This window comes from Pristiophorus japonicus, chromosome 17 (assembly GCF_044704955.1).
Source record: "Pristiophorus japonicus isolate sPriJap1 chromosome 17, sPriJap1.hap1, whole genome shotgun sequence".
Taxonomy (NCBI): Eukaryota; Metazoa; Chordata; class Chondrichthyes; family Pristiophoridae; genus Pristiophorus; species Pristiophorus japonicus.
In genome coordinates this window covers 86,477,513-86,504,513 of record NC_091993.1, presented here as the reverse complement: position 1 = coordinate 86,504,513, position 27,001 = coordinate 86,477,513, and the positions used below count along the sequence as shown (strand labels likewise).

At 45.6% G+C, this 27,001-nt stretch overlaps 1 protein-coding gene across 2 annotated transcripts in view; it reads left to right on the top strand.

Moving 5' to 3' along the window:
* The window catches only part of LOC139228223 (synaptotagmin-B), a 196,587-nt gene that overhangs the window by 119,540 nt on the left and 50,046 nt on the right, over positions 1 to 27,001 (top strand). For both annotated transcript variants that reach the window (XM_070859399.1, XM_070859398.1), the window contains exon 7: positions 13,884 to 14,017. In XM_070859399.1, the coding sequence (XP_070715500.1) occupies positions 13,884 to 14,017 (134 nt within the window). The remainder of the gene's footprint in view (positions 1 to 13,883; positions 14,018 to 27,001) is intronic.

The window sequence follows — 27,001 nt, the reverse complement described above, 5'->3', positions numbered from 1 at the left end:
CAAAGTAGTGATACTAAAAATGTTTCAGAACTATAATGGAGGGTACATCCTGAATTTAAGAAAATTATTCATTTATTCATGGAATATGGGCATTGCCGGCAAACCCACATTTATTGGGCATCCCTAATGGCCCTCAAGAAGGTGGTGGTGGTGGGGCGTCTTCTATTGAGGGAGTGCAGCGAAGGTTCACCAGACTGATTCCCGGGATGGCGGGACTGACCTATCAAGAAAGACTGGATCAACTGGGCTTGTATTCACTGGAGTTCAGAAGAATGAGAGGGGACCTCATAGAAACGTTTAAAATTCTGACGGGGTTAGACAGGTTAGATGCAGGAAGAATGTTCCCAATGTTGGGGAAGTCCAGAACCAGGGGACACAGTCTAAGGATAAGGGGGAAGCCATTTAGGACCGAGATGAGGAGGAATTTCTTCACCGAGAGTGGTGAACCTGTGGAATTCTCTACCACAGAAAGTTGTTGAGGCCAATTCACTAAATATATTCAAAAAGGAGTTAGATGAAGTCCTTACTACCAGGGGAATCAAGGGGTATGGTGAGAAAGCAGGAATGGGGTACTGAAGTTGCATGTTCAGCCATGAACTCATTGAATGGCGGTGCAGGCTAGAAGGGCCGAATGGCCTACTCCTGCACCTATTTTCTATGTTTCTATGTTTCTAATATAACTGAGTGGTTTTGCTAGGCCATTTGCTACGCTTGATCATTTTTTTGATGTTAACGGGATCTTTCAAACCATGTTTCCTCTTCAGACATCTTCACCTTGTCCTTTAAAGGTTGACTAAAAATAAATCATAGCTCAGTTATCAGCAGAGCTACCCTCTCTCCATCCAGGATACTTGCTATTAAGATACCTCACATTAATGGGAGTGATATTTCAGGGTTTAGAAAGATAAAATTCAGTTTTACTTCATCCATATTCATATCTACTGTTTCCATAAAATGAGGCTACCTGGTGATAAATCTACAGTTACATTCAAACTAAAAATAAATTGCAGTAAAACAGATCCGATAAAACATCAGGAACTGAGCCCTTCACTCTGTATCATTCAATCTCTCAGCAACACAACATCTCCAGAATGTACACCTCTTATCTACTAACACCTGATTATTTTTGTATTTTCCGTTCTAAGTATCTTTCTTTTTCTGTGTGTGTAAAGCATTACTTATGCTCACTCCACCATGTTTGAGAAAGATAAAAACCAAATTTGCTCTCCTTAGCTCCTCCTCCCTCTGAAACCGGAGCTAATAAAATAATTATGCTGCGCACATTAGTAATGCAGAAGCCTGCAGTTGAATTCATTGCTGCCAATATCAGGCAGCTCAGTAGCACATAGAGGGTTGGCTGCTGAACTGCCCTATGGCGGAATTTTTCACAGATAGTATTTCCTAGCTTCTTAGTAATTCACCAGTGATAATATTACTGCTTTATGGCCGAGAGATACAGTACTGTAGAAGCTAATTAGCATAATTGTTTTCAAACTTCCCTTAAGGCTGGAAACTTGCACGTAAAGTAGGATAATTTGCAAATTCCTTAAAGTAACACGCTCCTTAGTTTAGTTCACACTTTTAGTACCCATTCAAATGTGTGTGAGATAAAAAATTATAGCTATTCTGCTAGGGTACCCTGTAGTTCATTATCAACAATTGTGTCTGGTGCGCTAAATTGTGGTGTGAATTGGACTCGACACAATGGCCGACAGTTAAATGTGCTGAATTTGGCAGTGCACGGGAACCCGCCTTCGTTCTGCTGACTTCCATATTTGACTGGGGCGCGTTTCAAAGCGTGCCACAGATCACCCACTAGAGGCGGGAGACCTCATTGGGGTAGTTAACAGCTCTTTGAGAGACCCTTAAAAGGCTTTTTAACATGTTTCAACTTTTTCTGCTTGTGCACAGGATTCACGGACTACCTGAAGCTCGCCTGTGAAGGCAAGGCGAGAGCTTAGCGGCCATTGTGCCACTTCATTAAGTGACAGCTGGAAAAAGCATTTAAATACACATACCTTACACCAACTTCCTTGCCTACGGGAACAGTGCTTGCTGACACTATTTTGTACAGAGATTTAGCTTTCAGGAGTTTGCAAGTGAGAAATCCTCACCACTTTTAAGTGATGGTTGGATGGGTATTTAAAGTGCAGTAATCTGCAGGGTTACGGACCTAGAGCTGGTAATTGGGATTAGACTGGATGACCTTTTGTTGGCCGGCGCAGATATAATGGTAAGTATTGCAGGGAATATTGGATATATTCAAGAGGGAGTTAGATATGGCCCTTACAGCTAAAGGGATCAAGAGGTATGGAGAGAAAGCAGGAAAGGGGTACTGAGGGAATGATCAGCCATGATCTTATTGAATGGTGGTGCAGGCTCAAAGGGCCGAATGGCCTACTCCTACACGTATTTTCTATGTTTCTATGTTTCTATGAATCATATATGGCCAGGATGATCTCCTGGACTAGTTTTGATTGCCTGGATGGGTCGGAGAAGAATTTTCCCAGATTTTTTTCTCCCTAAATTGGCCTGGGTTTTTATCTGGTTTTTGCCTCTCCCAGGAGATCACATGGCTCCAGTTGGGGTGGTGTGTAGAATGTTTCAGTATAAGGGGTGTTGCAGTTGTGTGAGGCGGACTGGTTGGGCTGGGTGCTCTTTACCTTTCCGTCATTGTTCATAGGTTTATGTGTAACCTTCAGGGCTGCTGACCAAGGGCCGTGTGGCTCTTTGTCGGCTGGCATGGACATGGTGGGCCGAAATGGCCTCCTTCTGCGCTGTAAATTTCTATGTTTCTTTGTTTCTGCAACCTCGGAAGCCACTCTCACCACATTACGGGCACAAGTTTCCACATGATTTGCGCCTGATTTTTAGGAGCAACTGGTGGAGAACGGACTATCTTAGAAATCGCAATTCTCCACATTTTTTTTTCTGCAGTTCTAGTCAGTTAGAACAGTTCTACTTTGGAACAGAATTTTTTCTTCAAAAGGGGGCGTGTCCGGCCACTGACGCCTGATTTCAAAGTTTCCAGAGTGAAAACGTACTCCAAACTAACTTAGAATGGAGCAAGTGAAGATTTTTGTAGAACTGAAAAAACCTGTTCTACACATTAAAAAATCAGGCGCAGGTTACAAATTAGGCGTCCAGAACGAGGTGGGGGGGGGGGGGGGAGGGGAACTCATTAAATTCTACAATAAATCCTTATTTATACTTCTACAAATATTATACAAATAAATCCAACCTGAATAAACATTTATAAGCAAAGAAAAGATTAAATAAACCATCTTCCTACCTGTGTGAAAGTGCTTCAGCCACGGAGAATGCTGCAGTCAGCCTGAGGCGCCCGCTCTTCCCGCGGGGGGGGGGGAGGAGGCGCCCGTTCTTTCCCGCAGAGGGGGGAGGAGGCGCCCGTTCTTCCCGCGGGGGGGGGGGGAGGAGGCACCTGTTCTTCCCGCAGAGGGGGGAGGAGGCGCCCGTTCTTCCCGCTGGGGGGGGGGAGGAGGCACCTGTTCTTCCCGCAGAGGGGGGAGGAGGCGCCCGTTCTTCCCGCGGCGGGGGGAGGAGGCGTTCGTTCTTCCCGCGGGGGGGGGGGGAGGAGGCGCCCGTTCTTCCCGCAGAGGGGGGAGGAGGCGCCCGTTCTTCCCGCTGGGGGGGGGGAGGAGGCGCCCGTTCTTCCCGCGGAGGGGGGAGGAGGCGCCCGTTCTTCCCGCGGGGGCGGTGGGGGGGAAGAGACAGTGAGAAGGCTGCAAGTGCTGATGTGCTGATGGCAATGTGCTTTTATTTAAAATGTTCAAAAATCAAACAGCTACAAAGAATTACAAAAATGGCCGAGTGCCAATGTTTCCTTCACACTGCGCGTGCGCGAACACTCCAACGCGCACGCGCAGCGTTGCCGGCAGGAAAAAAACTCATTTAAATAGTACCCGCCCCCTCCCACTTACAAAATCGGTGCGAGTGTAGGCTCCGCCCCCCTGGGCGCCGCGCCAAACAGACAAGGAGCTGCAGAACGCTCCAGAATTGCGAGTTGTTTTCCCGGCGCCGTTTTAGGCGTGAAAAACGGGCGCCCAGCTCGGAGGGGCGCCCGTTTTTTATCGTGTGGAAACTTGGGCCCTACAAGTCAGTCTCATTACATTGGAGGATTGTGCCTCTGATCTCCACTTTACCTGGCATTTATACGATCAGCATGGCTGCCACCTATACTGTTTCATCTTGGACTTCAGATTACGACCAAGATGAGCCCCAGCACCAACAAAACCAGCCACACCAACAGCAACACCAGCAGTCTTCTCCTCACTGACCCGATGCTCCACAGGAGAGAGGGAATTAGCACAGGGGTGCACCACGCCAGAGGTGATACCCGCAACACAGGGTATACTGAACAGCAGTGCTTCAGGAGGCTCAGGCTATCGCGCGTGGCAGATATTTGTAGCTTGCCGGAAGCAGACCTGATGCCCAGAGGACCTGGTGGACACATTTACCAGTCAAAGAGCCCACAGCCTCTTCAGAGGAGGAGGAGGGGCAGCAGGTGGAATACGAGGAGGAGGAAGGAACCTGAGGTAAAGGTGACACCAGCAGTGGCGTATATTGCTACCCAAGAGGCCCTGATGGCCTCATAATGGCACGATTTAGATAAGTTGCACCAGTGCACCCATCTGGCTCCCTGATGTTGCACCAACTTCCAACTTCCCTCATCCCTCGCCACCCCGCACACCACCCACCCCCACCTCAGCCCACTAGCACCACAAGCAGTCCTAACATGACCAAACCATTCCTGTCAAGCAAACACCTATCGCTCGAGGTTAAGTAATGTCTCATCATCAAGTGACGAGAAACTTCCCAGGGGTAGCGGGCAAAAATGGACGAGATGAGAAAGTGGTGCTAAGAAATAAATGTAAGTGTGTAATAAATAGAACTGAAACAAGAACATTTTGGATGTGCATACGCTCATGCATCTATGATTGTGTCATTTTTTTATTCCAATTACTTCTACAAGGTATACCTCCCTGTGGCTTCAGCAGAGGTAGAGGCAGGCTGCTCACTTCCTTACTGTGACTGCTTAGACAGTTTTGTCGGACATCGTCTGGGCTTTGGAGCCTTGAGGGCCCCGACAAAGACTGATCCTCCTGAATCTGTGCAGAGGCAGACTCGGCCATTGGGATCCAAGGCTCTGTGTTCTGACTGAGGGGGAGGCAATGGGGGAGAAGTGGGAGCGCTTTGAGGCTCACGCATTTGTTGCTGCTCCTCCAAGATCAACCTCTTTGTCGATGACCCCTGAGGTTCAGCCTCTGCATGCAGCTGAGCAGAACTTGGAGCGTCCTGCACCTTCCAGCGAGGGCTCTCCACTGCTGCCCCTGTTTCCATCATCTGCTCTTTCCCACTTGTGCTGTGTGACACACCAGGTGACAACACTACACCATGTCCCGCATGACCCAACGACGTGCACATATCTGCACTGGTGCTGGGTGTGCTTGGGTCTGGTGATGGTGCAGCCTCAGAGACTGTAGCTTCCTCTGGAGTTGCCTTCCTCCTCCAACTGAACATTGGGGTGGGGGTGGGGAAAGGGGAGGGAAATGATGGACCTGAGGGAGAGTAAAGACATGAATTAGAACTCTTATGATAAGAATGTGTAACGTTACTATTATGTACATGATATTTCACTGGCTGCTGACATCAGTCACCATGAGTGACTGTTGTATACCATGTGGGATATTTAATTGTGTCACCAGTTTGCTGGGAGGTCCCCCTCTCTCTGTCTCCTACCACCATCAGCTCCGTCACTTCATTTAATTCCAGCACCTCCTCCCCTGCTGCTGTTAAAGCCATTGTATATTGGAGGGCCACCTCCGGTTCTTTGCCTGTCTCTGTTGTTCTGGGCTCTCTTCTCCTGCAAGGAGGGAAAGAAGAGAACTTTGAGTGAGAGTGATGGAATGTGTGTAAGGAATGGATGAGCTACCATCTGTAGAGGGTGACTGTGAGGGAGTGGCGTAACATTGCCAAATGGCCTCCTTCTGTGAAGTTACTTTCAATGATTGCATTAGGCTGAGGGTGAGTGTCAGTGGTGGTTAGTCAGATGGGGATGTGAGTAGGTGCAGAGACAGTGAGGGATGGGTGCACTTGCAAGGTAGGTTGGTGTGAGGAGTGATGTGCAGGAGTAGGCTTGGGAAGGCAGAGTGATGAGGTCGGGGTGGCATGAACATCAGGATGTAGTTAGATGTGGCATTGTACTCACCTTTACTGACCTCATGAGATCATTAAATCTCTTCTGGCACTGTATCCAGGACCGGCTCACTACACCCCTGCTGCTGACTTCTTGTGCAATCTCCAGTCATGTCCTCTTGGTCTCACTGGCTGCTGTCTTCCTGCCATTACCAGGGAATAGGACCTCCCTCCATGCTCTGACTCCTGGAGCAGAACTTCCAGGGAGGAATCTGAAAACTTGGGAGCAGCCTTCCGGCGCTGAGGTGGCACCCTTCCTCACACCTTCACAGTCCAAGTCTTGGATGGATGAACACAGGCACCTCGCCCGACCACTTCTGAGCCTCCTACAACAACCTTCAACTGTGATGTGTGCAAGGTGTCTTGAAATATCTGAGCTGAAGACGAGTCATCAGTGATGTCATCAGTCCCGCTCCAGTTAATTAATGGGGAAACCCGCCTGACTCATTCAATTGATCTAATTCGGTTAAACACAAAGCGGAGAGCGCGCTGATGGGCCGTTCATGGTGGCGACCCGCGACGTGGCCCCCGCTGAACCCCAAACTACTCAAAGGTAAAAATTCCGGCCAAAGGCCCTGAAGACTAACCTTTATTGCTTGCTGCTGCCCATCCATGAGTCTCTTTGGCCTATCAGATGGACTGTTCAATTTGAACAAGACTGGCTGAGCAATACTTTCACAAATACTGAGATAAAGGGAATTTAAATGTGTCTTTAAACGCAGAAAGAGCACTAAGTCAAACATATATACAAACAAAGCTTCTCTGTGAACTGAATGGCATGTTCTCTTACCTCTAATGGGGTGACTTTCATCTGCCTATCACCCCATTCAGACTGGAAAAACAGGATGTAGACAGATATTTTAAAAATCTCACCAGCTGCACGAGGTCTATCTAGCTCAATTTTCAGGCAGAAACCGTGCAGCCAGCACTCCCGCCCGAAACAGGTGGGAGCCTTCAGTCAATATTTAAATTGGGAATCCTAAGCCAGTTGTAGGACTCCTATCAATGGGAAGAGTGTGGTACCAGGTGACGAGCATCCTAACCTGTGGCCCCTAAAGGGACAATAACTATGTTGTGACTGATTTCTGTGGAGCCAGGTGGAGTACTCATGGCCCTACAGAATTGCTCCCACGCATTACCGGCTGTCGTTGCCCTCCCCTCCCCCGAATTTGTCTCGCCTATCCTCATTAAGTTATAACCTGCAGCTTGGCTCTACAGCGGAGCCACTGGATTCTTCTTTCCCCTCCCCCACCTGAATCGGCGAGTTTTTCATCTGAACTCACTGAGTGCTTGCAGCTTGGTGATCCAACCATGAAAATGGTTCTGGCTTCTCACTGGAGCCATTGGGTGGGCAGAGCAATCACTCCTCCTACCTGAAGTGTGCTATAATTAAAGCAGGGCCCATTCTGAGGCATTGGGCATCAAAAAGACCTGGGCCATCTTCTGTTGCTGAACATTCTTTGTTACCCCTTGTGACAGAATGAAAGAAACCAATACCGTGGAAAATTATAGAGGGACTAGAAAGGGGCCGAAATTGCCCCTCTCCTTAAGGCCTGTTACTACCGCAAATCGGCGGCCACGCTGCGGAGTGGAGTGGCCGCTGATAGTGCAATTGCACTCCCGAGATTTCCTGGCTGTGCCCCAATCCCCCCCCTTACCGCTCCGCTGCTGCCGATCCGTGGTACGCACGTCATCACCGTGCGCATCGCCAATCTACCCCCTGCCTAACGGCGACATTTCCCTCCAAAAATCTTCGGCCCGCCCGACAGTGCCAAAACCTGTTTTTTCCCGGCGGTCCAGTGAGGCTTTGGCATTCTGCAATGGCGGTGTGGCTTTCCTTAAATGGGAGGACATATTGCTGCTGCCGCCATTTTTTTTTTTGTCAGCCAATTGTCGTGTCGGCCCGACAATTATACCCCCGGGTTTGGCCGGCCGCCAACAGGTAGCCTGGCATCCCCTGGTGGCCCAGTGGGCCGAAGTTTTAAAATCACGGAGGCTCTCCCCTTTAAGTGAAGGAGAGAGCCATGGTGACGCGCGCCATGATGGCATCATCGCGGCGGTCACTCTGCACCGCCCCCAACCTCTGTCCCTCAGGTATTGCCACCATCCCCATTAAGAGCGACTTCTGGAGCTAAGGAAAAAAACCAACAAAGAGCAGGGTCACTCAAGAGATGACCTGAACCGCAGCTGCGGTAAAAACCACCGAAACGGGTTGGGAGCACCCAGTTTCGGGGGGTGGGGCAATTTCTACCCCAAAGTCTATTAGAAATGTTTACCACTTATTTTTCTTAAATACTATATAAGAATGAAAGGGGATATCATAGAAGCATATAAAAATCTGATGGAATTGGACAGGTTAGATGCACGAAGAATGTTACCAATGTTGGGGAACTCCAGAACCAGGGGTCACAGTCTAAGGATAAGGGGTAAGCCATCTAGGACCGAGACGAGGAGAAACTTTATCACCCAGAGAACTTTAAACCTATGGAATTCTCTACCACAGAAATTGTTGAGTCCAGTTCGTTGGATATATTCAAAAGGGAGTTAGATGTGGCCCTTACGACAAAAGGGATCAGGGGGAATGGGGTACTGAAGTTGCATGATCAGCCATGATCATATTGAATGGTGGTGCAGGCTCGAAGGGCCAAATGGCCTGCTCCTGCACCTATTTTCTATGTTTCTATGTTTCTTCTCATTTTTTGTTTGCTACTTTTCTGCACACATCTATTCAGTTTGGTATCTGTACTGAAGACTAAGTGGAAAATTATACCATGTGGTACAGTACTGAGTCATCAATCAGGAAAGTCTGAGGTAAATGTCCAGCAATAGTTCTCAGTAAGGGCAACAGTGGAGGTGCTAGAAATGCCTCAGTGTCCCGAGCCCAGGAGAGGGAATCAGCCAGCCAGCCTACCTGCCCTTATCACAATCCAGTGACATCTGCTGGAAAGTACACGCATGGATGTCAGGAGGAGACTAGAACTGGCTCATTTGTGACGTTCAACAGTCTGCCAATGCTCACTATACCATCATCACAGGCGGTCCCTCGAACGAGGATGACTTGCTTCCACACCAAAAGGGATGAGTTTGCAGATGTTTCAATGAAGGACTCGATATTTCAGTCCTGAACTCCAAGGGTGGAAGATGCCTGTGTCACCCATGGTTGTGGGCCACCCCGACCTGCGAGAGGACACCACCGCAGGTCGGGAGGATAAAAGAGCGGGAGCACGGGCCCCTGCAACATCATGGGCCACCCTGACCTGCTCACTATATAGGACAATAAAGGATGGCCGTTCGGGCATGGCCCCATAGAGATGCTGGTGCTTGTGGGATCATACGTCAGCCTAAGTCAGTACCTTCAAGCAAGATAGGGAGAAAATTGAATGAAACAAAACATGGGGGTTCCATTATTTCCTCTTATGGTGCTTTCTCTCCTGCATTTGTATGAAATACAAGTATAGCTTAAAATACATAAAACAACATCATCCACTGGAAACATATGACTGTGATCTGGGAAAACTAAGCAGCCCAGAGGCTGAGGGTTGGAGCAGTGCAGGTTAATTCTGAAGATTTCAACTGGCTAGATGGGCTGCGCATTCCTATATTATGAGATACATTGTAGTCCAGAGAAATAAGACCTAATTAGTCTCCAGTGCTATTCCTGGCTAAACTGCAAGACATCAAAGGGCTGCAACTAAAAGCACATCATTTGATTGAAGCTGCATCAAAACTGAAGTCTGTCAGGATCAATGCTTTTCATTTGTTTTATTAATGACCTCCCGTGGGGAAGTTCCCACTCAAAAAGACTTTTCTACATGCATCCCTCATTTACCCTTCACTACCCCCAGTTAAAATAGTTGGCCAAGTATTGCATGACAATGTGATAGAAGTTATTCAGTAACTGAAGAACAAACAATTCAATCTAAACTCAGTCAATACCATTTTATTTACTTCAGCCCTGTGGAAATGAGACCCGTTGTCAATGGACACAAATGACTAGCCTTCAAGATAATGAATCTGGGAAAGAGCCCAGGCATCTATGCAATCGGCACACTGCCTGTAATGGGCCACATCGCCAAACTAACCAGCAAGAAATCAGCTATATTTGCCTGTTTGTAACATTAACAGCTCCTGCTTCACACACAACGCAGCAGTTACAGCCCACAATGCACCAAGTCTGCCTCACATTGATCTACGGAGCCTTGCTTGGAGAGAGTGTTTGAATATCAGCTGTTGCAAAAACGACAACAATTACAAAGCAACATTATCAGGAGTATATTTAATTGCAATTGCAGAACCTCAAAGGAAATAGTCTTTGCCAAACTGCACCAACCACTCGAGAGGGGCTGCTTGTTGCCACTGTAACGCACAGATGCTCCAGAAATGTATTGATTCCCTGATGGAAGAACAACCCACAGGTCGGCCCACACACAGGAGTGGGGGTGTGGGCGGTGCTGCTGCTGAAATGAATGCAGACTGAATACAGAATATAGATTATTCGCCAACCAAGTGAAGTCAGCTCCTGGCATCATAACATTTAAACAAAGGATTAGCCATTATTATCGAATGGCACAGCACTCACCTGATCAATTCTGAATGTTAAAGACTGTACAACATTAGTCCTCGTCATAGCCACGCTGTGTTTCTTACAGTCCTGGCAAAGGACCATTGTCAACAAGCTTACCGACTTAACCCAAACTCAAACAAGTTATCATTTAAACTTATCGTTTGAACTCATGGATTAAATTCCAATCACAAACGCACTCTCTAGTATTGTTGTTACTATAATGTTACTTACAGGAAATATATTTATATATATATATATATTATATATATATATTGTATGATTTCAATTTTCTGAGAGGATCAGTTTCTGTGTTGACTATGAAGGTCAGTACAGATATCAGGTGAGAATGTCCCAGGTGCCTGTGATACCACTCACCCAACCGAATCAGTGACGTTATTACAAAAGCAAAATAATGTGGATCCTGGAAGCCTGAACTAAAAACAGCAAATGCTGGAAACACTTAACAGGCCAGGCAGCATCTGTGGAGACAGAGACAGAGTTAACCTTTCAGGTCGATGACCTTTCATCAGAACAGATTAGCATTATTATGTGGTTTAAACAGAAGTAATCTTTAGTTGGTTTTCTGCAAATCATACATTCAGTACAAAATAGTATAATCTAATCCAACTATGAAGTCAGAATAAATTAAATCACTGGTGACATAAATATAATGGAAAATATCTGAAAGCACAGTAAAATCCTAGCTCTTACCCTGACAGGAACACAGACACTTCCAGCTATTTAGATTCTTCACTTTCCTCATATTCTATGAAATATTAGAGCAAAGACATCACTATTGAATGTGGAACCAAAATAAATTCAGCACTCTCATTGAGATAAAGTGAGTTGTGGTCTTTTCCAATTGTAAAGTTGAGTGCCAAATATTCATATGAATGAATCTGAGTGGGTGCACTTGAGCCATTCTGATGTCCTCAGGGTTTATTCTGCTGCTGCTTGACACCAGTACCAATTTGTAAAATCTCATCATACACTATAGTGGAGTGAACCTTTAACTTAGTTTTTTTTCATTCATTCATGGGATGTGCACATCTGGCAAGGCAGCATTTATCCCCTACTTGCCCTTGTCTGAGTGGCTTGCTAAGCCATGTCAGAGGGCAGTTAAGAGTCAATCACATTGCTGTGGGTCTGGAGTCACATATAGGCCAGTCTGGGTAAGAATGGCAGATTTCCTTCCCTAAAGGACATTCATGAATCAAATAGGTTTTTACAACAATCCAGTAGTTGCACGATCACCATTTTTGATACTATTATTGAATTAACTGAATTTAAATTCCCTAACTGCCATGGTGAGATTTGAACTCACATCTTTAGATCACTAGTCCAGCAACATAACCACTATGCTACCATTCCTATCCCTGTCAGGTCAAGGGTTCAGGCTCCACTCCAGACAGTCCAGGTGAAAGGAACTGGAGTTCTGGCTCTGAATTCTGGGCTAACATGCAGTGGATACTCACGTCCAGCCTTTCTCTCATCATATGGGTTGCAGGCATCATAACACCCTCTTGTCGTATAGGACAAGCCAGCTGTTGGCTGGAATAACAAAGGTTACGACCATGGAAGGGCTGTGCACCTATCAGCCTGCAAATCCTTCCACTGATTCTAAATCCAGCCCACAGTTTGCATTGGATTCCTGGGATATGCTAAACCCTATATATATATAGTTTAGCAAGTCTGAAAGATTTGTACCTGGTTTTGCTAACCCAACATCCAATATTTCAGTGCTGTGGAATTTTGCTTTTTCATCTGTGACTGCAGTTTAGAAACTAATCAAAGTTAGTTTCTCTGCAGCATTTCAGCTTTAAGGCTTGTTTTCTATATCACAGACTGATCCTCAGCATGACTCCAGGGATAACCAAGTGAAGAGAAGCTTGCAATCCAGCTGTTTCACCTAGAGAGCCATTTTTCACAGGCAGTCGAGTTCTATGCACCTCAGTGACTACGCAGTGTTAGTTTTATGGTATTCATTTCAAAAGCAGATGGTTGTATGTTTAAGCCCCAGGGCTGCCTGTCATTCTAAGCTGGCAGCTGTTGGTGGAACAAACTTGGGTTGATCAATAAGGTGGAATGCTTTGAGAATAGAGAGCCTGAGGATGAAAATAAACCCCTGAAATACAGAGCCAGTCTGATCCACACCTCCAGTTGGCTGAGCACAGAGAGGTCGCAGTGGTGGACATGTCTGTAGCTCCGATTGCCCCACACTATCCCCGCAGAGAATGTGTTCGGAGGAAACAGAAACAATGGTGGAATGGTTGATCACCAAGTTCAGATGCTTTGGGACCAGAGTGCAAGAGGATGAAACTGCAAGCTATAAAAGCTTGTGAACTGAGTAAGAAAGTTTGTAGAATAATAGAATAATAGAATCATGCAGCACACAAAGAGGCGTGTGCCAGTTCTTTGAGAGAGCTATCTAATTAAACCTCCCTTGCTTTCCCCACAGCCTTGAAATGTTTCCTTTTCATGCACTGTACATATCCAATTCCCTTTTGAATCTTACTATTGGATCTGCTTTCACCAGCCTCTCAGGCCGTGCATTCCAGATCACAAAAACTCGCTGCTTAAAAAAATAATTCTCATTCCCCCCCCCGCACCCCCCCCCCCCACCCGGCTCTGTTATTAGTTATAGAAACAAACTAGTTTCTGTATTATAACAAATCTTGCCAGAGTATTGATACAGTACAGTTCCTGAGCTGTATTCTGAGAGTTCAGGTTTTTTAGATTATTTATTTCATTCCCACCCACACCTCACTCAAAAAGCCTTCCTGCACCCCGCACTGCGCCCTTGACCAGGTCACTGCACTGAAATGTTGCCAATGTTGCTCCTGAATTAGAAGCAGTTGATGCATAGAAGCAGCCCAAGGAGACATGCCCTCAGACCTTTCCTACAGACAAACACTCAGCTTCTACTCAGACAGCATAACTGAGATCAGGAATAGTCACATAAGGAATCCGAGAACCAAGTGTACATATGGAGCAGCACTACACTGTCACCACGCTGTCATTTCAGACTTCGCTTTAAAGACAAATCTGCTTTTACTTCTTGTTTTCGAATTGATTACTAAGGGATGGCTATTTTATTTTTCAGATCCTTATGTAAAGATCCACCTGCTGCAGAATGGGAAACGGCTCAAGAAGAAGAAAACCACAGTCAAGAAAAACACACTGAACCCTTACTACAACGAATCATTCAGCTTTGAAATTCCATTCGAACAAATACAGGTACAAATATTTAGCATTTAGCCTGCTGAACAAAAAGCACCTCCATATGGTCACCAAAACAAAAAGATCCCGATCAAAGACCTCGATGGGTTAAAGGGACAGTGCCTTCTAACCTCGGTTAATTTGTGAAGATGCTCATTACTTTCCTCACGACATCATCTGACATAATATAATATTCCTGTTGTGTATGCAATAACTGTTAGACTGAGTACTGTTTAACTCCAAGAGGTATAACCTTGGCTCTGCTTTATTAAGGCCCAAAGTGACTAATATACAAAATGGCTGGCCTTTTATACTTCGGCTGCATACTCGTGCGTGCAGCCCAATGGACTCCAACAGTGACGCCATCTAGTGGCTAGTGATCCCAAAAGTTCATATATGACAATACCCCCTCTGAGCTATTAACACAGTCTTTTACAAATTGAGACGGTCCGGTGTTTTACGCTCCCGGGTTAACCGTCTCAGTTCAACTCCAGCCTTGGGTGAGTGTTCAGAGTCTGTTGTGACTGGTGGCTGGGTGGCTGACCTGGTGGGAGTGGCAATGGCCATGTCAGGGATTGAAAGTTCATTTTCATTGAACATGTCAGTGATTGAAAGTTCCAATTCACCGATGATTGGGGGTAGGTTCGTTGGTCGTCGATTGTCTCTTCCTCCGACTGTTCCGGTTCGTCTGTGTGCTGCAGCTTTATCTGATCCATATGTTTCCTGCATGTTTGCCCATTTTTGAGCTTGACAATAAATACTCTGTTGCCCTCCTTGGCCATGACAGTACCAGTGATCCACTTGGGACTCTGACCATAATTCAGTACATATACAGGATCATTACAGAAATATCATGTGACACAGTTGCGCGATCGTGATACTCTTGCTGACTTTGTCTTCTATATTCAACATGATTATTCAAGTCAGGATGTACAAGAGATAGCTTGGTCTTAAGACCTCTCTTCATCATTCGTTCAGCAGGCGAGACCCCAGTAAGCGTGTGTGGTGTCCTGTAACTAAGCAGTATGCATGACAGGTGGGTCTGCAGTGACCCTTGGGTTACTCACTTCATACTCTGCTTTATAATTTGGACAGCACGTTCTGCTTGCCCATTGGATGCAGGTTTGAATGGTGCTGACCTTACATGTTTGATACCATTGAGTTTCATGAACTCTTGAAACTCCTAACTGGTGAAGCACGATCTGTTGTCGCTAACAACGATGTCAGGCAGACCATGTGTCGCAAACATGGCACTGAGATTCTCAATGGTAGCTGTGGATGTGCTGAATGACATGATTATACACTCTATCCACTTTGAATATGCATCGACCACAACTAAAAACATCTTCCCCAGGAAGAGACCTGCAAAGTCTACATGGATCCTGGACCATGGTTTGGACAGCCACGACCACAGACTGAGTGGCGATTCCGTTGGTGCTTTGCTGAGCTGCATGCAAGTGTTGCACTGATGCACACATGATTCCAGCTCAGAGTCAATTCCCAGCCACCATACATGAGACCTGGCGATGGCTTTCATCATTACAATGCCGGGATGTGTGCTATGTAGCTCACGTACAAATTTCTCTTTCTCTTTCTTGGGCATTACAACACGATTGCCCCACAGTATATAATCCGACTGAATAGACAGTTTGTCTTTGCGATGAATGTAAGGTTTGGTCTCCTCGCACATTTGCTTGGGCATGGCAGACCAATCACCTTTGAGGATGCAACTCTTCACCACCGATAAAATTGGGTCCTGGTTGGTCCAGGTCTTAACTTGTTGAGTCGTGACAGGGGTTCCTTCACTCTCAAAAACATCCATAACTAACAATAGATCCGCCAGTTGTGGCATTTCTACCTCCGATGTGGGCAACGGCAGATGGCTCAAAGCATCGGCACAATTTTCGCTGCCAGGTCTATGGTGAATGACATAATCATAAGCGTATAATGTCAGCGCCCACCTCTGGATGCAGGATGAAGCATTGGTATTGATACCTTTGTTTTCAGAGAACAGTGAAATGAGCGGCTTGTGATCTGTCTCCAGTTCAAACCGAAGACCAACAGGTACTGATGCATATTTTTAACCCCATACACACAGGCTGGTGCTTCTTACTCTACCATGCCGTAGGCTATTTCCACTTTAGACAAGCTTTTTGAAGCTTACGCGACTGGTTGAAGTTTACCCGACTCATACTTGTTGGAGTATGCAACCAATTCCATATGACGAAGCATCACAGGCCAATACTAAACATTTACATGGGTCATAATGTACCAGCAGCTTGTTAGAGCAAAGCAGATTAGTGACTTTCTCAAAAGCTGTCTTGAGACGCACCGCACACCCAGCTGTCGCCTTTTCTTAGCAACATGTGCAGTGGTTCTAATAAGGTGCTCAATTTAGGTAGGAAGTTACTGAAGTAGTTGAGTAGACCCAGGAACGAACGCAGCTCCGGCACATTCTGCAGCTTGGATGCATTCTTGATGGCCTTGGTTTTCGCGTCCGTTGGCCTGATGCCATCAGCAGCAATTTTCCTCCCAGGAATTCGAACTCTGGTGCCAAGAAGACAGTCTGAGTCCCACTTTGTCCAGACGATGTAGAACCTCTTCCAGGTTGTTCAGTTGTTCCTCAGAGTCACGACCTGTAATCAGGATGTCATCTTGGAACACAACGGTTCTGGGAACGGACTTCAGTAGACTCTCCATGTTCCTCTGAAATATTGCTGCAGCCGAGCAAATTCCAAAAGGGCACCTGTGATAAATAAATAGTCCTTTATGCGTGTTAATGCACGTAAGTCTCTTCAACATCTCGACCAGCTCCTGTGTCATGTAGGCCGATGTCAAGTCCAGTTTGGTGAATGACTTCCCCCTTGCAAACAAGTCATCAGCCTCTCGTAACGGGTACTGATCCTGTTTCGACACCCTGTTGATCGTAGCCTTGTAGTCTCCACAGATTCTAACTGTGCCATCACTTTTCAGCACAGAAACAATGGGGCTGGCCCATTCATTAAATTCAACCGGTGATATGATCCCTTCATGCTGGAGTCTGTCCAGTTCAATTTCGACCTTCTCCCTCATCATATTCGGCACTGCCCGAGCTTTATGATGGACGGGTCTTGCATCCGAGTCCACGTGGATCTGCACCTTGGCTCCCGTGAAGTTGCTGATGCCGGGTTTGAACAGCGAGGGGAACTTACTCAGTACTTGGGCACATGTATCTTCCTCCGACAACAACACCTTTATGTCGTTCCAGTCACATCTGATTTTCTCCAACCAGCTCCTGCCGAGTAGCATTGGGCCATTGCCTGGGACAATCCATAGCGGTAATTCGTGAACCACACCTTCATACGAACTTTAATTGTGGCACTGCCAATCACCGTTATGAGTTCTTTGGTGTACGTGCGCTACTTGGCATTGACTGGACTCAGCCTGGGCCTCACAGCCTTAGTATCCCACAGCTTGTCGAATGCCCTCTGGCTCATTATCGATTGACTCGCCCCCGTGTCCAGTTCCATCGATACCGGCACCCCATTAAATTTCATGTTGATCATTATCGGTTTTCTCTTAGTTAGGAACGAGTACAGTCCATACATTTCTTCTTCTGGTATCTCGGATTGCATAGCTGGATCCACGCTAGTCTGACCATCATCCTCCATGTGGTGTGTCGCAGTACGCTTGCTCATCTGCGGGCACTTGCACTGGAAATGCCCCACTCTCAGACAGCCTTTGCAACTATATTGCTTAAATCGGCACTGTCCATTTTCCCCCACAATGCCAACACGGAGAAATCGGATGCATTCCTGCTGGCGGACTTTGGGCAGCCCACAGGTTTCGTGTAGGTAGGCGGGTAGGCTCTGCCGAACGCCGAATCAATCATAGTTACAGTACTTGCCGAATTTAGATTTTTCACTGATAACTGCTTCAGACTTCTATCCGGCGACATGCATGACTGAGCGATCAAGTCCAATATCTCCACCGGCAATAGTTTATGCAGGATCACTGATTACAAAGAAGTCCCGCAGCATGTCTGCCAACACAGCCCCGAACTTACACGGTCCGCTAGACGTCTGCCGCATTCTGGACGTATGAATGAACGTGCATGTAAAATCTGTATCTCAAGATGATGATGCCTTCGTCCGGCTTAAGGTGGTCCTGTACCAGTGTACACAATTCTTCATACATCTTCTCTGTTGGACTCACAAGCAGGAGTAGATTCTTTAGCGGACCATATATTTTTGGACTGCAAACCGTGAGGAACACTGCCCGGCACTGATCTGCGTCGCCAACCTCCTCCATTTTGTTGGCCACGAAGAACTGGCTCAAATGGCTCACAAAGTCTGCCCAATCTTCTCCTTCCACAAATCGCTCCAACAATCCAATTGTGCTCATTTTTGCATGCAAAGGTTCTTGTTGCCTCGTTGCCAAATGTTGTGTATGCAATAACTGTTAGACTGAGTACTGTTTAACTCCAAGATGTATGACCTTGGCTCTGCTTTATTAAGGCCCAAAGTGACTAATATACAAATGGCTGGCCTTTTATACTTGAGCTGCACACATGTGCGTGCAGCCCAATGGCCTCCAACAGTGATACCATCTAGTGGCTAGTGATCCCAAAAGTACATATATGACAATTCCTGTGTATTGCAATACAAATTATGCCACCAATGAGTGTTTGACAATCGCCCACAAGAAGGTTTGTGGTTCTTTATGATAACAGTCCCCTTTAAGAAAATAATTAACCGGCAAAGTCATGAGAATGATACCAGGGTTCAGAGGACAGGTTGCATAAACTTGGCTTCTATTTCCTTCATTAAGATTGAGAGGTGATCTGATCAAGGCGTTTAAAATGTTAAAAGGATTCGATATGGTAGATACAGTGAAACTATTTCCTCTTGTGAGTGAATAAAGAAGGAGGGGACATTATCGTAAAATTAGAGCCAGGCTATTTAGGAGGGAAATCAGCACCTTTTCACACAAAGGATAGTGGAAACGCTGGAATTCTCTCCTACAAAAGTCTATGGATGCTGGGTCAATTGGAGCTTTCAAGACTGAGATGGATAGTACTTTGTTAAGTGTATCAAGGGAGATGAAACAAAGGCAGGAAAATGGAGTTAAGATACAGATCAGCCATGATCTAGTTGAATGGCAGAGCAGGCTCGAAGGGCTGAATGGCCTACTCCTGTTCCTATGTTCCTAACTCCTCACTGTTGGTTCAGGTAGTCTCCTGTGATTATCATTTAGCAAATAATGATCTGTCTCTCTCTTTGGTGATTTTTTTTTTTCCTGAACATGAATTAATGACAGCAAAACATAGGACAGTTTCCAAATATTCTGATTGACTGTGTTTCTTTCATGGGGAAAGAGTTGAATGCAATACCCCCAGTGGCCATTTCAGCAGCGGAAACATCATCATTATCATAGGCAGTCCCTTGGAATCGATGAAGATTTGACTCCACTCCTGAAGTGAGTTCTTTGGCGGCTGAACAGTCCAATACGAGAGCCACAGCCTCTGTCACAGGTGGGACAGATAGTCGTCGAGGGAATGGGTGGGTGGGACAGGTTTGCTGCACGCTCTTTCTGCTGCCTACACTTGATTTCTGCATGCTCTCAGCTTTGAGACTCGAGGTGCTTAGTGCCCTCTCGGATGCACTTCCTCCACTTAGGGTGGTCTTGGGCCAGGGACTCCCTGGTGTCAGCACTTTATCAGGAAGAAACACTGAGCCATTGGCTGTCATTCAAAATGGCAGACAATATTTCAGGCAGGATGTATTGTAATATTGCTATTAATGGGCTTCGACCAATTGACTATATCAGGGAACAGAATTTTCTGGCATGCCCTTAATGTTTTGCTGTCCCTATTCTAATTTTAAAGACATCGGTCTCCAATATAATTTCATGTCAGGAAATGTTCTTTTCAGCAGAGTGGGAGAATCAGCTGGAGTCGGAAGTCTCCAACAGAAGGAAAATCTGTTCCAAATATAGAGCTAAAAGCACCATCTATCATAAAGGGGTTCCATTACACCATCTGTCTGCATTCACTCCCATTAGCCTAGCCAAGATCAACTTTTTACAGCATTTGAAAAGACTTGTATGAATTTAATGCTTTATTATTGCTCACAGAAACACCTCAAACAGCTTTGCGCGCAGTGAATGATGAAGTGTAGTAACTGCTGTTATGTAGCTGAACTGCCTGGGGGAAGAGCATCACTTCTTGGGAAAGGTAAAGGGAAAATTACAGAACGTGTCGACCCATATCATTCTCGTGCATCTCCTAACAGCCCTACTGCTAGAATAGGAGTTATGTTACTGGACTAATAATGCAGAGAACCTGAGTTCAAATCCCAGCATGGTAGTTTGAATTCAGTTTAATTGGAAATAAAAAGCCTGTATCAGTAAAAGTGACCATGAAGCTATCGGATTGTCGTAAAAACCCACTGGTTCACGGGTTTTTAGGGAAGGAAACATAGAAAATAGGTGCAGGAGTAGGCCATTCGGCCCTTCAAGCCTGCACTACCATTCTATATGATCATGGCTGAAAATGCCACTTCAGTACCCCATTCCTGCTTTCTCTCCATATCCCTTGATCCCTTTAGCTGTAAGGGCCACATCTAACTCCCTTTTGAATATATCTAATGAATTGGACTCAACAACTTTCTGTGGTAGAGAATTCCACAGGTTCACAATTCTCTGAGTGAAGAAGTTTCTCCTCATCTCGGTCATAAATGGCTTACCCTTTATCCTTAGACTGTGACCCCTGGTTCTGGACTTCCCCAACATCGGGAACATTCTTCCTGCATCTAACCTGTCCAATCCCGTTAGAATTTTATATGTTTCTGTGAGATCCCCTCTTATTCTTCTAAATTCCAGTGATTATAAGCCTAGTCGATCCAGTCTTTCTTCATATGTCAGTCCTGCCATCCCGGGAATCAGTCTGGTGAACCTTCGCTGCACACCCTCAATAGCACCCTTACCCAGTCTGGCCTATATGTGACTCCAGTCCCACACCAATGTGCCCTCTGAAGTGGCTTAGCAAGTCACTCAGTTGTATCACCTCTTTCCCAAGGGCAATTAGGATTGAGCAATAAATGCCAGCCTTGCCAGCAATATCCAGATCCCAAGAAATTTTTTTTAAAATAGTACAACTCTGCTGGCAGCTAACTCGCCCATCCGTCAGTTCTGAAAGTTAATGGCGTAAAATAATTTTTTCTTCTTTTTTTGTTCTCCCTGCCTCACTCAAGGCAGGATGAGTGGACAATCAGCCAACAGGTTTCTGCCAATGCCAATGTTATTCGAAGTGAGAAGTGGCCAAGAATCATTTAAGATAACTTTCCTGCCAATCTTTCCATCCTGTGGTAGCAACCGAAAGTCTCTGCTCAGTATTTCTGACTGAAGGCACTTCAGAGGTCAGCTGTCCATTTGGGCTGTCCGTGGGTGTGAAGTACTATTCTGATGTAAGTACATCAGTCCATAGCTGTGGCTTAGTGGTTGCACTCATGCCTCTGAGTCACAAGGTTGTGGGTTCAAATCCCACTCCAGAGACATGAGGACAAACTCTAGGCTGACACTTCAGTACAGAACTGTCGGAGGTGAGATGTTAAACCAAGGCTCTGTCTGCCTTCTCAAGTGGCAGTAAAAGATCCTATGGCAACATTTCAAAGAAGAGTAGGGGAGTTCTCTCAATATTTATCCCTCAAGCAACATCACTAAAACATTACTACATTGCTGTTTGTGGGACCTTGCAGTGCGCAAAATGGCTGTCGCTTTGCCTACATTACAAGAGTGACTACACTTCAAAAGTACTTTGTTGACTGTAAAGCACTTTAGGATATCATGAGGTTGTGAAAGGCACCACATAAATGCAAATTCTTTGTTACTACTGATATACAGGGCTACAAATTCGATACTGCCCCACAAGGCGTAGAACATAAGAAATGGGAGCAGGTGCAGGCCATTTGGCCCCTCAAGTCTGCTCTGCCATTCAATAAGATCATGGCTGATCTAATGGAAGTCTCGCCTCTCGCATCTAAATCAAGCACTCCACTTCCTTTCTGGGGCGGTAGCAGGGCAGACACCTCGGGAGCGGGGCGCACAGCTCATTAGTGCTACGCACTGGGCCGCATAGCGCTGCCGCGTAGGAGGGGCTCTTCCCTAAATTAAAGGGAAAGGTCCAAGCTGCAAACTCTACAGGAAAAAATGGGTCCGACCTGGATCACCAAGGGCGGGGGTGCAGTGCCAACAGCAAGCAGAGTACCGGGCTGACCGATCGCGGCACGGACTCCTCATCCAAGGCACCCAAGGAAATTGGCCTTTTATTTATGAACAGCAGCTCACCTCCCCTTTAGCTTTCGCCCCGCGAGCGGCCGGCCACCCAATACGCGACCCCAGAAGCTGTTGCTGTCATTGCTCAGCACAAGTTCAAGGGGCGATACCCAATTTCGGGTCCCGGCCGCAAACAGGGTGCTGCACACATTGATGACATCAGCATCGCCGGTGCAGCAGAACTATGAGTTACCACCGCCGGGAGTCATTAAGAGTTTGCACCTTGTTAGCTTCCCCACGGGTGCTAACGGGAGGTGCAAATTACCCAAATTTCTCCCGCACAGTGCCTTACATCTCAGTACAGCGCACCATCTCCACAGCATTTGTTTGAAGTTTTCATTTTTGATACACCGCTCCCTCCTTCCTAATTGAACATTTCAATGAAGTTGGAGTTTGGAATTACATTGAGTGTCATAGATTGCATTTGGTAATGTGTTAAAAAAAATTAGGTTTTACCATTTAATCAGAACTTTCTGTTGTCAGGTCACCCTGCAGCAGATGGTTAAATAAATATTTAAAACACGCAGCGGTTCCTGTGATAGCCACTTGGTTCCGCCTGCGCAGATCAGCTCTCCAAACAGGCATCACATTATAGGAATTCTCTATTTATGTGGAAGCTTTCTGATTTACTTCTTTGAGTGCCATTTGGCAGCACTTCTATTCAAGTGCCCCTGTCCCAGTAATTTGCTCACATACTTCCAGATTGTGAACACCCATGGGAGCTGAAATTATTTATCAGTGTCCATACATGTGATTCAAGTCCTGATAGCTGAAGAGCAGCCTGGTTTATTATGTTGCTATGCTAGTCCTCACATCTCACATGATGCCTTTAAGCGGAAGCTAGATAAGTCCATGAGGGGGAAGAGAATTGAAGAATATGTTGATAGGGTGAGATGAAATAATTTGGGAAGAAGTTTGTGTGGAGCATAAACACCAGCATAGACCTGCTGGGTTAAATGGCCTGTTTCAGTGCTATAAAATTCTGTGCAATTCTATTGGGCTGATATGTATAAAATAATAAAACAGAGATCAGTCAAGCAATCTGTATTTTGATATTTCTCTTCGTCATTCATCCCCTGAGGTCCAGTTCCTCCGGTGGTTGCAGCAATCCGACTTTTGCCCAAGTAGCCACTCTTCGTGAGCTCTGGCAGGTTGCAGAGGCATCAGAAACAAATCCAATACTGTCTTTCCCCCACCACTGCTCCCAGACATCTAGAAACAAAAAATATAATAATAAATAGTCAGCATGGATTTCAAAAGGGAAAGTCTTGCTTGGCCAACCTAATTTATTTTTTTGAAAAGTAACAGAGAGAGTAGACAATGGTAATGCATTAGATGTCATGTATCTGGATTTTCAACAGGCCTTCGATAAGGTACCACATAATAGACTAATGAGTAACATCAGGGAATGCAGAGTCAGGGGAAAAGTAGCAGAATGCACATGTAGCTGACTTCAAGACAGAAAGCAGAGAGTGGGGTTAAAAGTGGCAGACAGTTGGAAGTGGTTTTACACAAGGAGCAGTGCTGGGACCACAGTTGTTCACAATTTATGTTAATGATTTGGACTTTGGAATCAAAAACACAATTTCTAAATTTGCAGATGACACATAATTGGGCCAATACTGAGGAGGACTGCAACGAATGACAAGAAGACATTAATAAACTTGCAGAATGGTCATATAATTGGCAAATGAAATTCAACACAGATAAATGTGAGGTATTACATTTTAGTAAGACAAATAGGGAGGTCACACATAACTTGGAAAATAAGAATCCAAATGGGATAGAGGAGCAAAGGAACAAATACACAAATCACTAAAAATATCAGCACAGGTTAACAAAGCCATAAAAAAGCAAACCGAGCACTTGGGTTTATTTCTAGGGGGATAGAATTGAAAAGTAGGGAAGTTATGCTAAAACTTATATCAAACGTTGGTTAGACCACACTTGGAGTACTGTGTTCAGTTCTGGTCGCCATATTATAAAAAGGATATAGAGGCACTGGAGAGGGTACAGGGAAGATTTACAAAGGTGATACGAGAAATGTGAGGGTATAAATATCAGGAAAGAATGAACATGCTGGGTCTCTTTTCTCTTGAAAAGAGAAAGCTGGGGGGTGACCTAATTAAGGTCTTTAAAATCATGAAAGGTTTTGATAGAGTAGATACAGAGAGAATGTTTCCACTTGTGGGGAAGAGCATAACTAGAGGCCATCAATATAAGATAGTCACCAAGAAATCCAATAAAGAATTCAAAAGAAACTTCTTTATCCAGAGAATGATGAGAATGTGGAACTCGCTATCACAGGGAGTGGTTGAAGCAAATACTTCAGATGTATTTGAGGGGCGGTTAGATAAGCCTATAAGGGAGATGAGAATAGAGGGTTACGCTGATAGGGTTAGATGAGGAAAGATGAGAGGAGGCTCAGGTGGAGCAAAAACACCTGATGAGACTGGTTGGGCCGAATGGCCTGTTTCTGTGCTGTATATCCTATGCAATCCTACGTAAGACTAGCAAATGTTAGCAAATGTCAGCAAATGCCCGAGTTTCTCTTCTCTAACTTGGAAACACTGGGGCAGAGTTTCCACTTTGGGCGCAAGCGGCGATCCAGGCACAAATTGCGCCCAAAATTGTGCTAGTTTTGAGAAGTGTTTTTTATCTCGATTTCCACTATACAAAAGCATTTGCTCATGAAATTGGGGTACAGTCGTCAGTTTCTTAGGAAATTAAAAAATATATATAGATTCAAAATCTTTTAAAACTTACTTATCCGTGTCCTTGCACCTAAAAAAAAAAACAGCTTAATTTTTAGAGCCTCCTCAAAGGCCAGCAGACAAGTGCGATTAGCCAAAACTCACCATGGTGATTAATTCAATCTGGGAGGTGAGGCCAGTTATTTGGGCAGGGTTTGCTTCTAGAGTGATGTTTATTAAAAGATTGCAGAAACTCAATTTTGCGCTTAAAACTCCACGATCCTTTGCGTTGGTTTCGCTCATTTCGGGTGAACTGCACCGAAAAAAATTAACGCAACTGAGCGGAAACTCCAGGCTACTGAGTCCAATCTTGTAGCCCTAGCTGAGAGTCAGTTCAGACCAGGCCTTCAGACTTGAAGCCTCCCTGGTCTATGTGGCTTCAAAACCACACCAAGTGGTACAATTACCCACTGAGCTCAACCTCAACTTGAGTAATTAAAAATATAAACCAGGCATTCCACCATACTAAAGCAAAAGAAAGGGCCTGGGGAACAGGGCAGGCATATCTTCAAACTAGCCATGTTCAGTACACTTTGGTTCTTGTGATTGATTTGAGCAGGTCCAGGTTCAATCATTGCAACAAACTGATCACTACATCCAAGGTTGTCATAATATCCATTCCATGCCACTTAAAATCCCCTGATCCCACAACAGTCTCTCGGTGGCAGTGTTTCACTGCAGCATACATTATTGAACATAATGCCAGCAAGGTCACTGTACGTTCACATACCAGTACTTTAATCCTTTCAATTTCTAACTTTACAAAAGAATATGATAAGTACAACTCCTTTCATAACTTTGCCCTGCTCCAAATTTTCTCCAATTAAATATTGGGAATATTGAAGCCATTGTCTTTGGCCCCCGCCACAATCTGCATTCCCAAACCACTGACTTCATCCCTCTCCCCAGCATCTATCTGAGGCTAAACCAGACTGTTTGCAACACAGGTGTCATATTTGACCCTGAAATGAGCTTACGGCCACATATTCGCGGCACAACTAAAACCGCCTATTTCCACCTCCGTAACATCGCCCACCTCCACCCCTGCCTCAGCTCATCTGCTGCTGAAACCTCATCCATGCCTTTGTTACCTCTATAGACTTGACTACTCCAACGCACTCCTGGCTGGCCTCCCACATTCTAACCTACGTAAGCTTGAGGTCATCCAAAACTTGGTAGCCCATCACCCATCACCCCTGTGCTCGCTGACCTACATTGGCTCCCGGTTAAGCAACACCTCGATGTCAAAATTCTCATCCTTGTTTACAAATCCCTCCATGGCCTCGCCCCTCCATATCTCTGTAATCTCTTTCAGCCTCACAACCCCGCGAGATGGCTGTGCGCCTCAAATTCTGCCCTCTTGAGCATCCCATTATAACTGCTCAACCATTGGTGGCCGAGCCTTCAGCTGCCTGGGCCCTATGCTCTGGAACTCCCTCACTATACCTCTCTACCTCTCTTTCCTCCTTTAAGACGCTCCTTAAAGCCTACCTCTTTGACCAAGCTTTTGGTCATCTGCCGTAATTTCTTCTTATGTGGCTCGGTGTCAAATTTATCTGTTTTGTCTTCTAACACTGCTGTGAAGCGCCTTGGGACATTTTAGTGTGTTAACGGCGCTATATAAATAAAAGTTCTTGTTGATGCTCACTGGGGAGAAAAGCATCTACTTTTGGTCTTCCATTGTCAGACAGGCAGCCAGGTGGTTTTAGGGACTTGGGCTGATGGATCGGCAGTGGCAGAATGTGATGAGTCAGGTAGATGGCTGGGACTAGACGGAACCTCCTGACTCAAACAAGCATAGGGAGGCAAAATATCGGGACTCAGGTAGGCCAATAGAAACAAATAAAGCATCAGAATGCTAATGGACCAACTGGGAAAAATAAAGCATCAGGCAGATGGAGGCGACACATCAAAATCCAGGTTTCAAATGATTCAG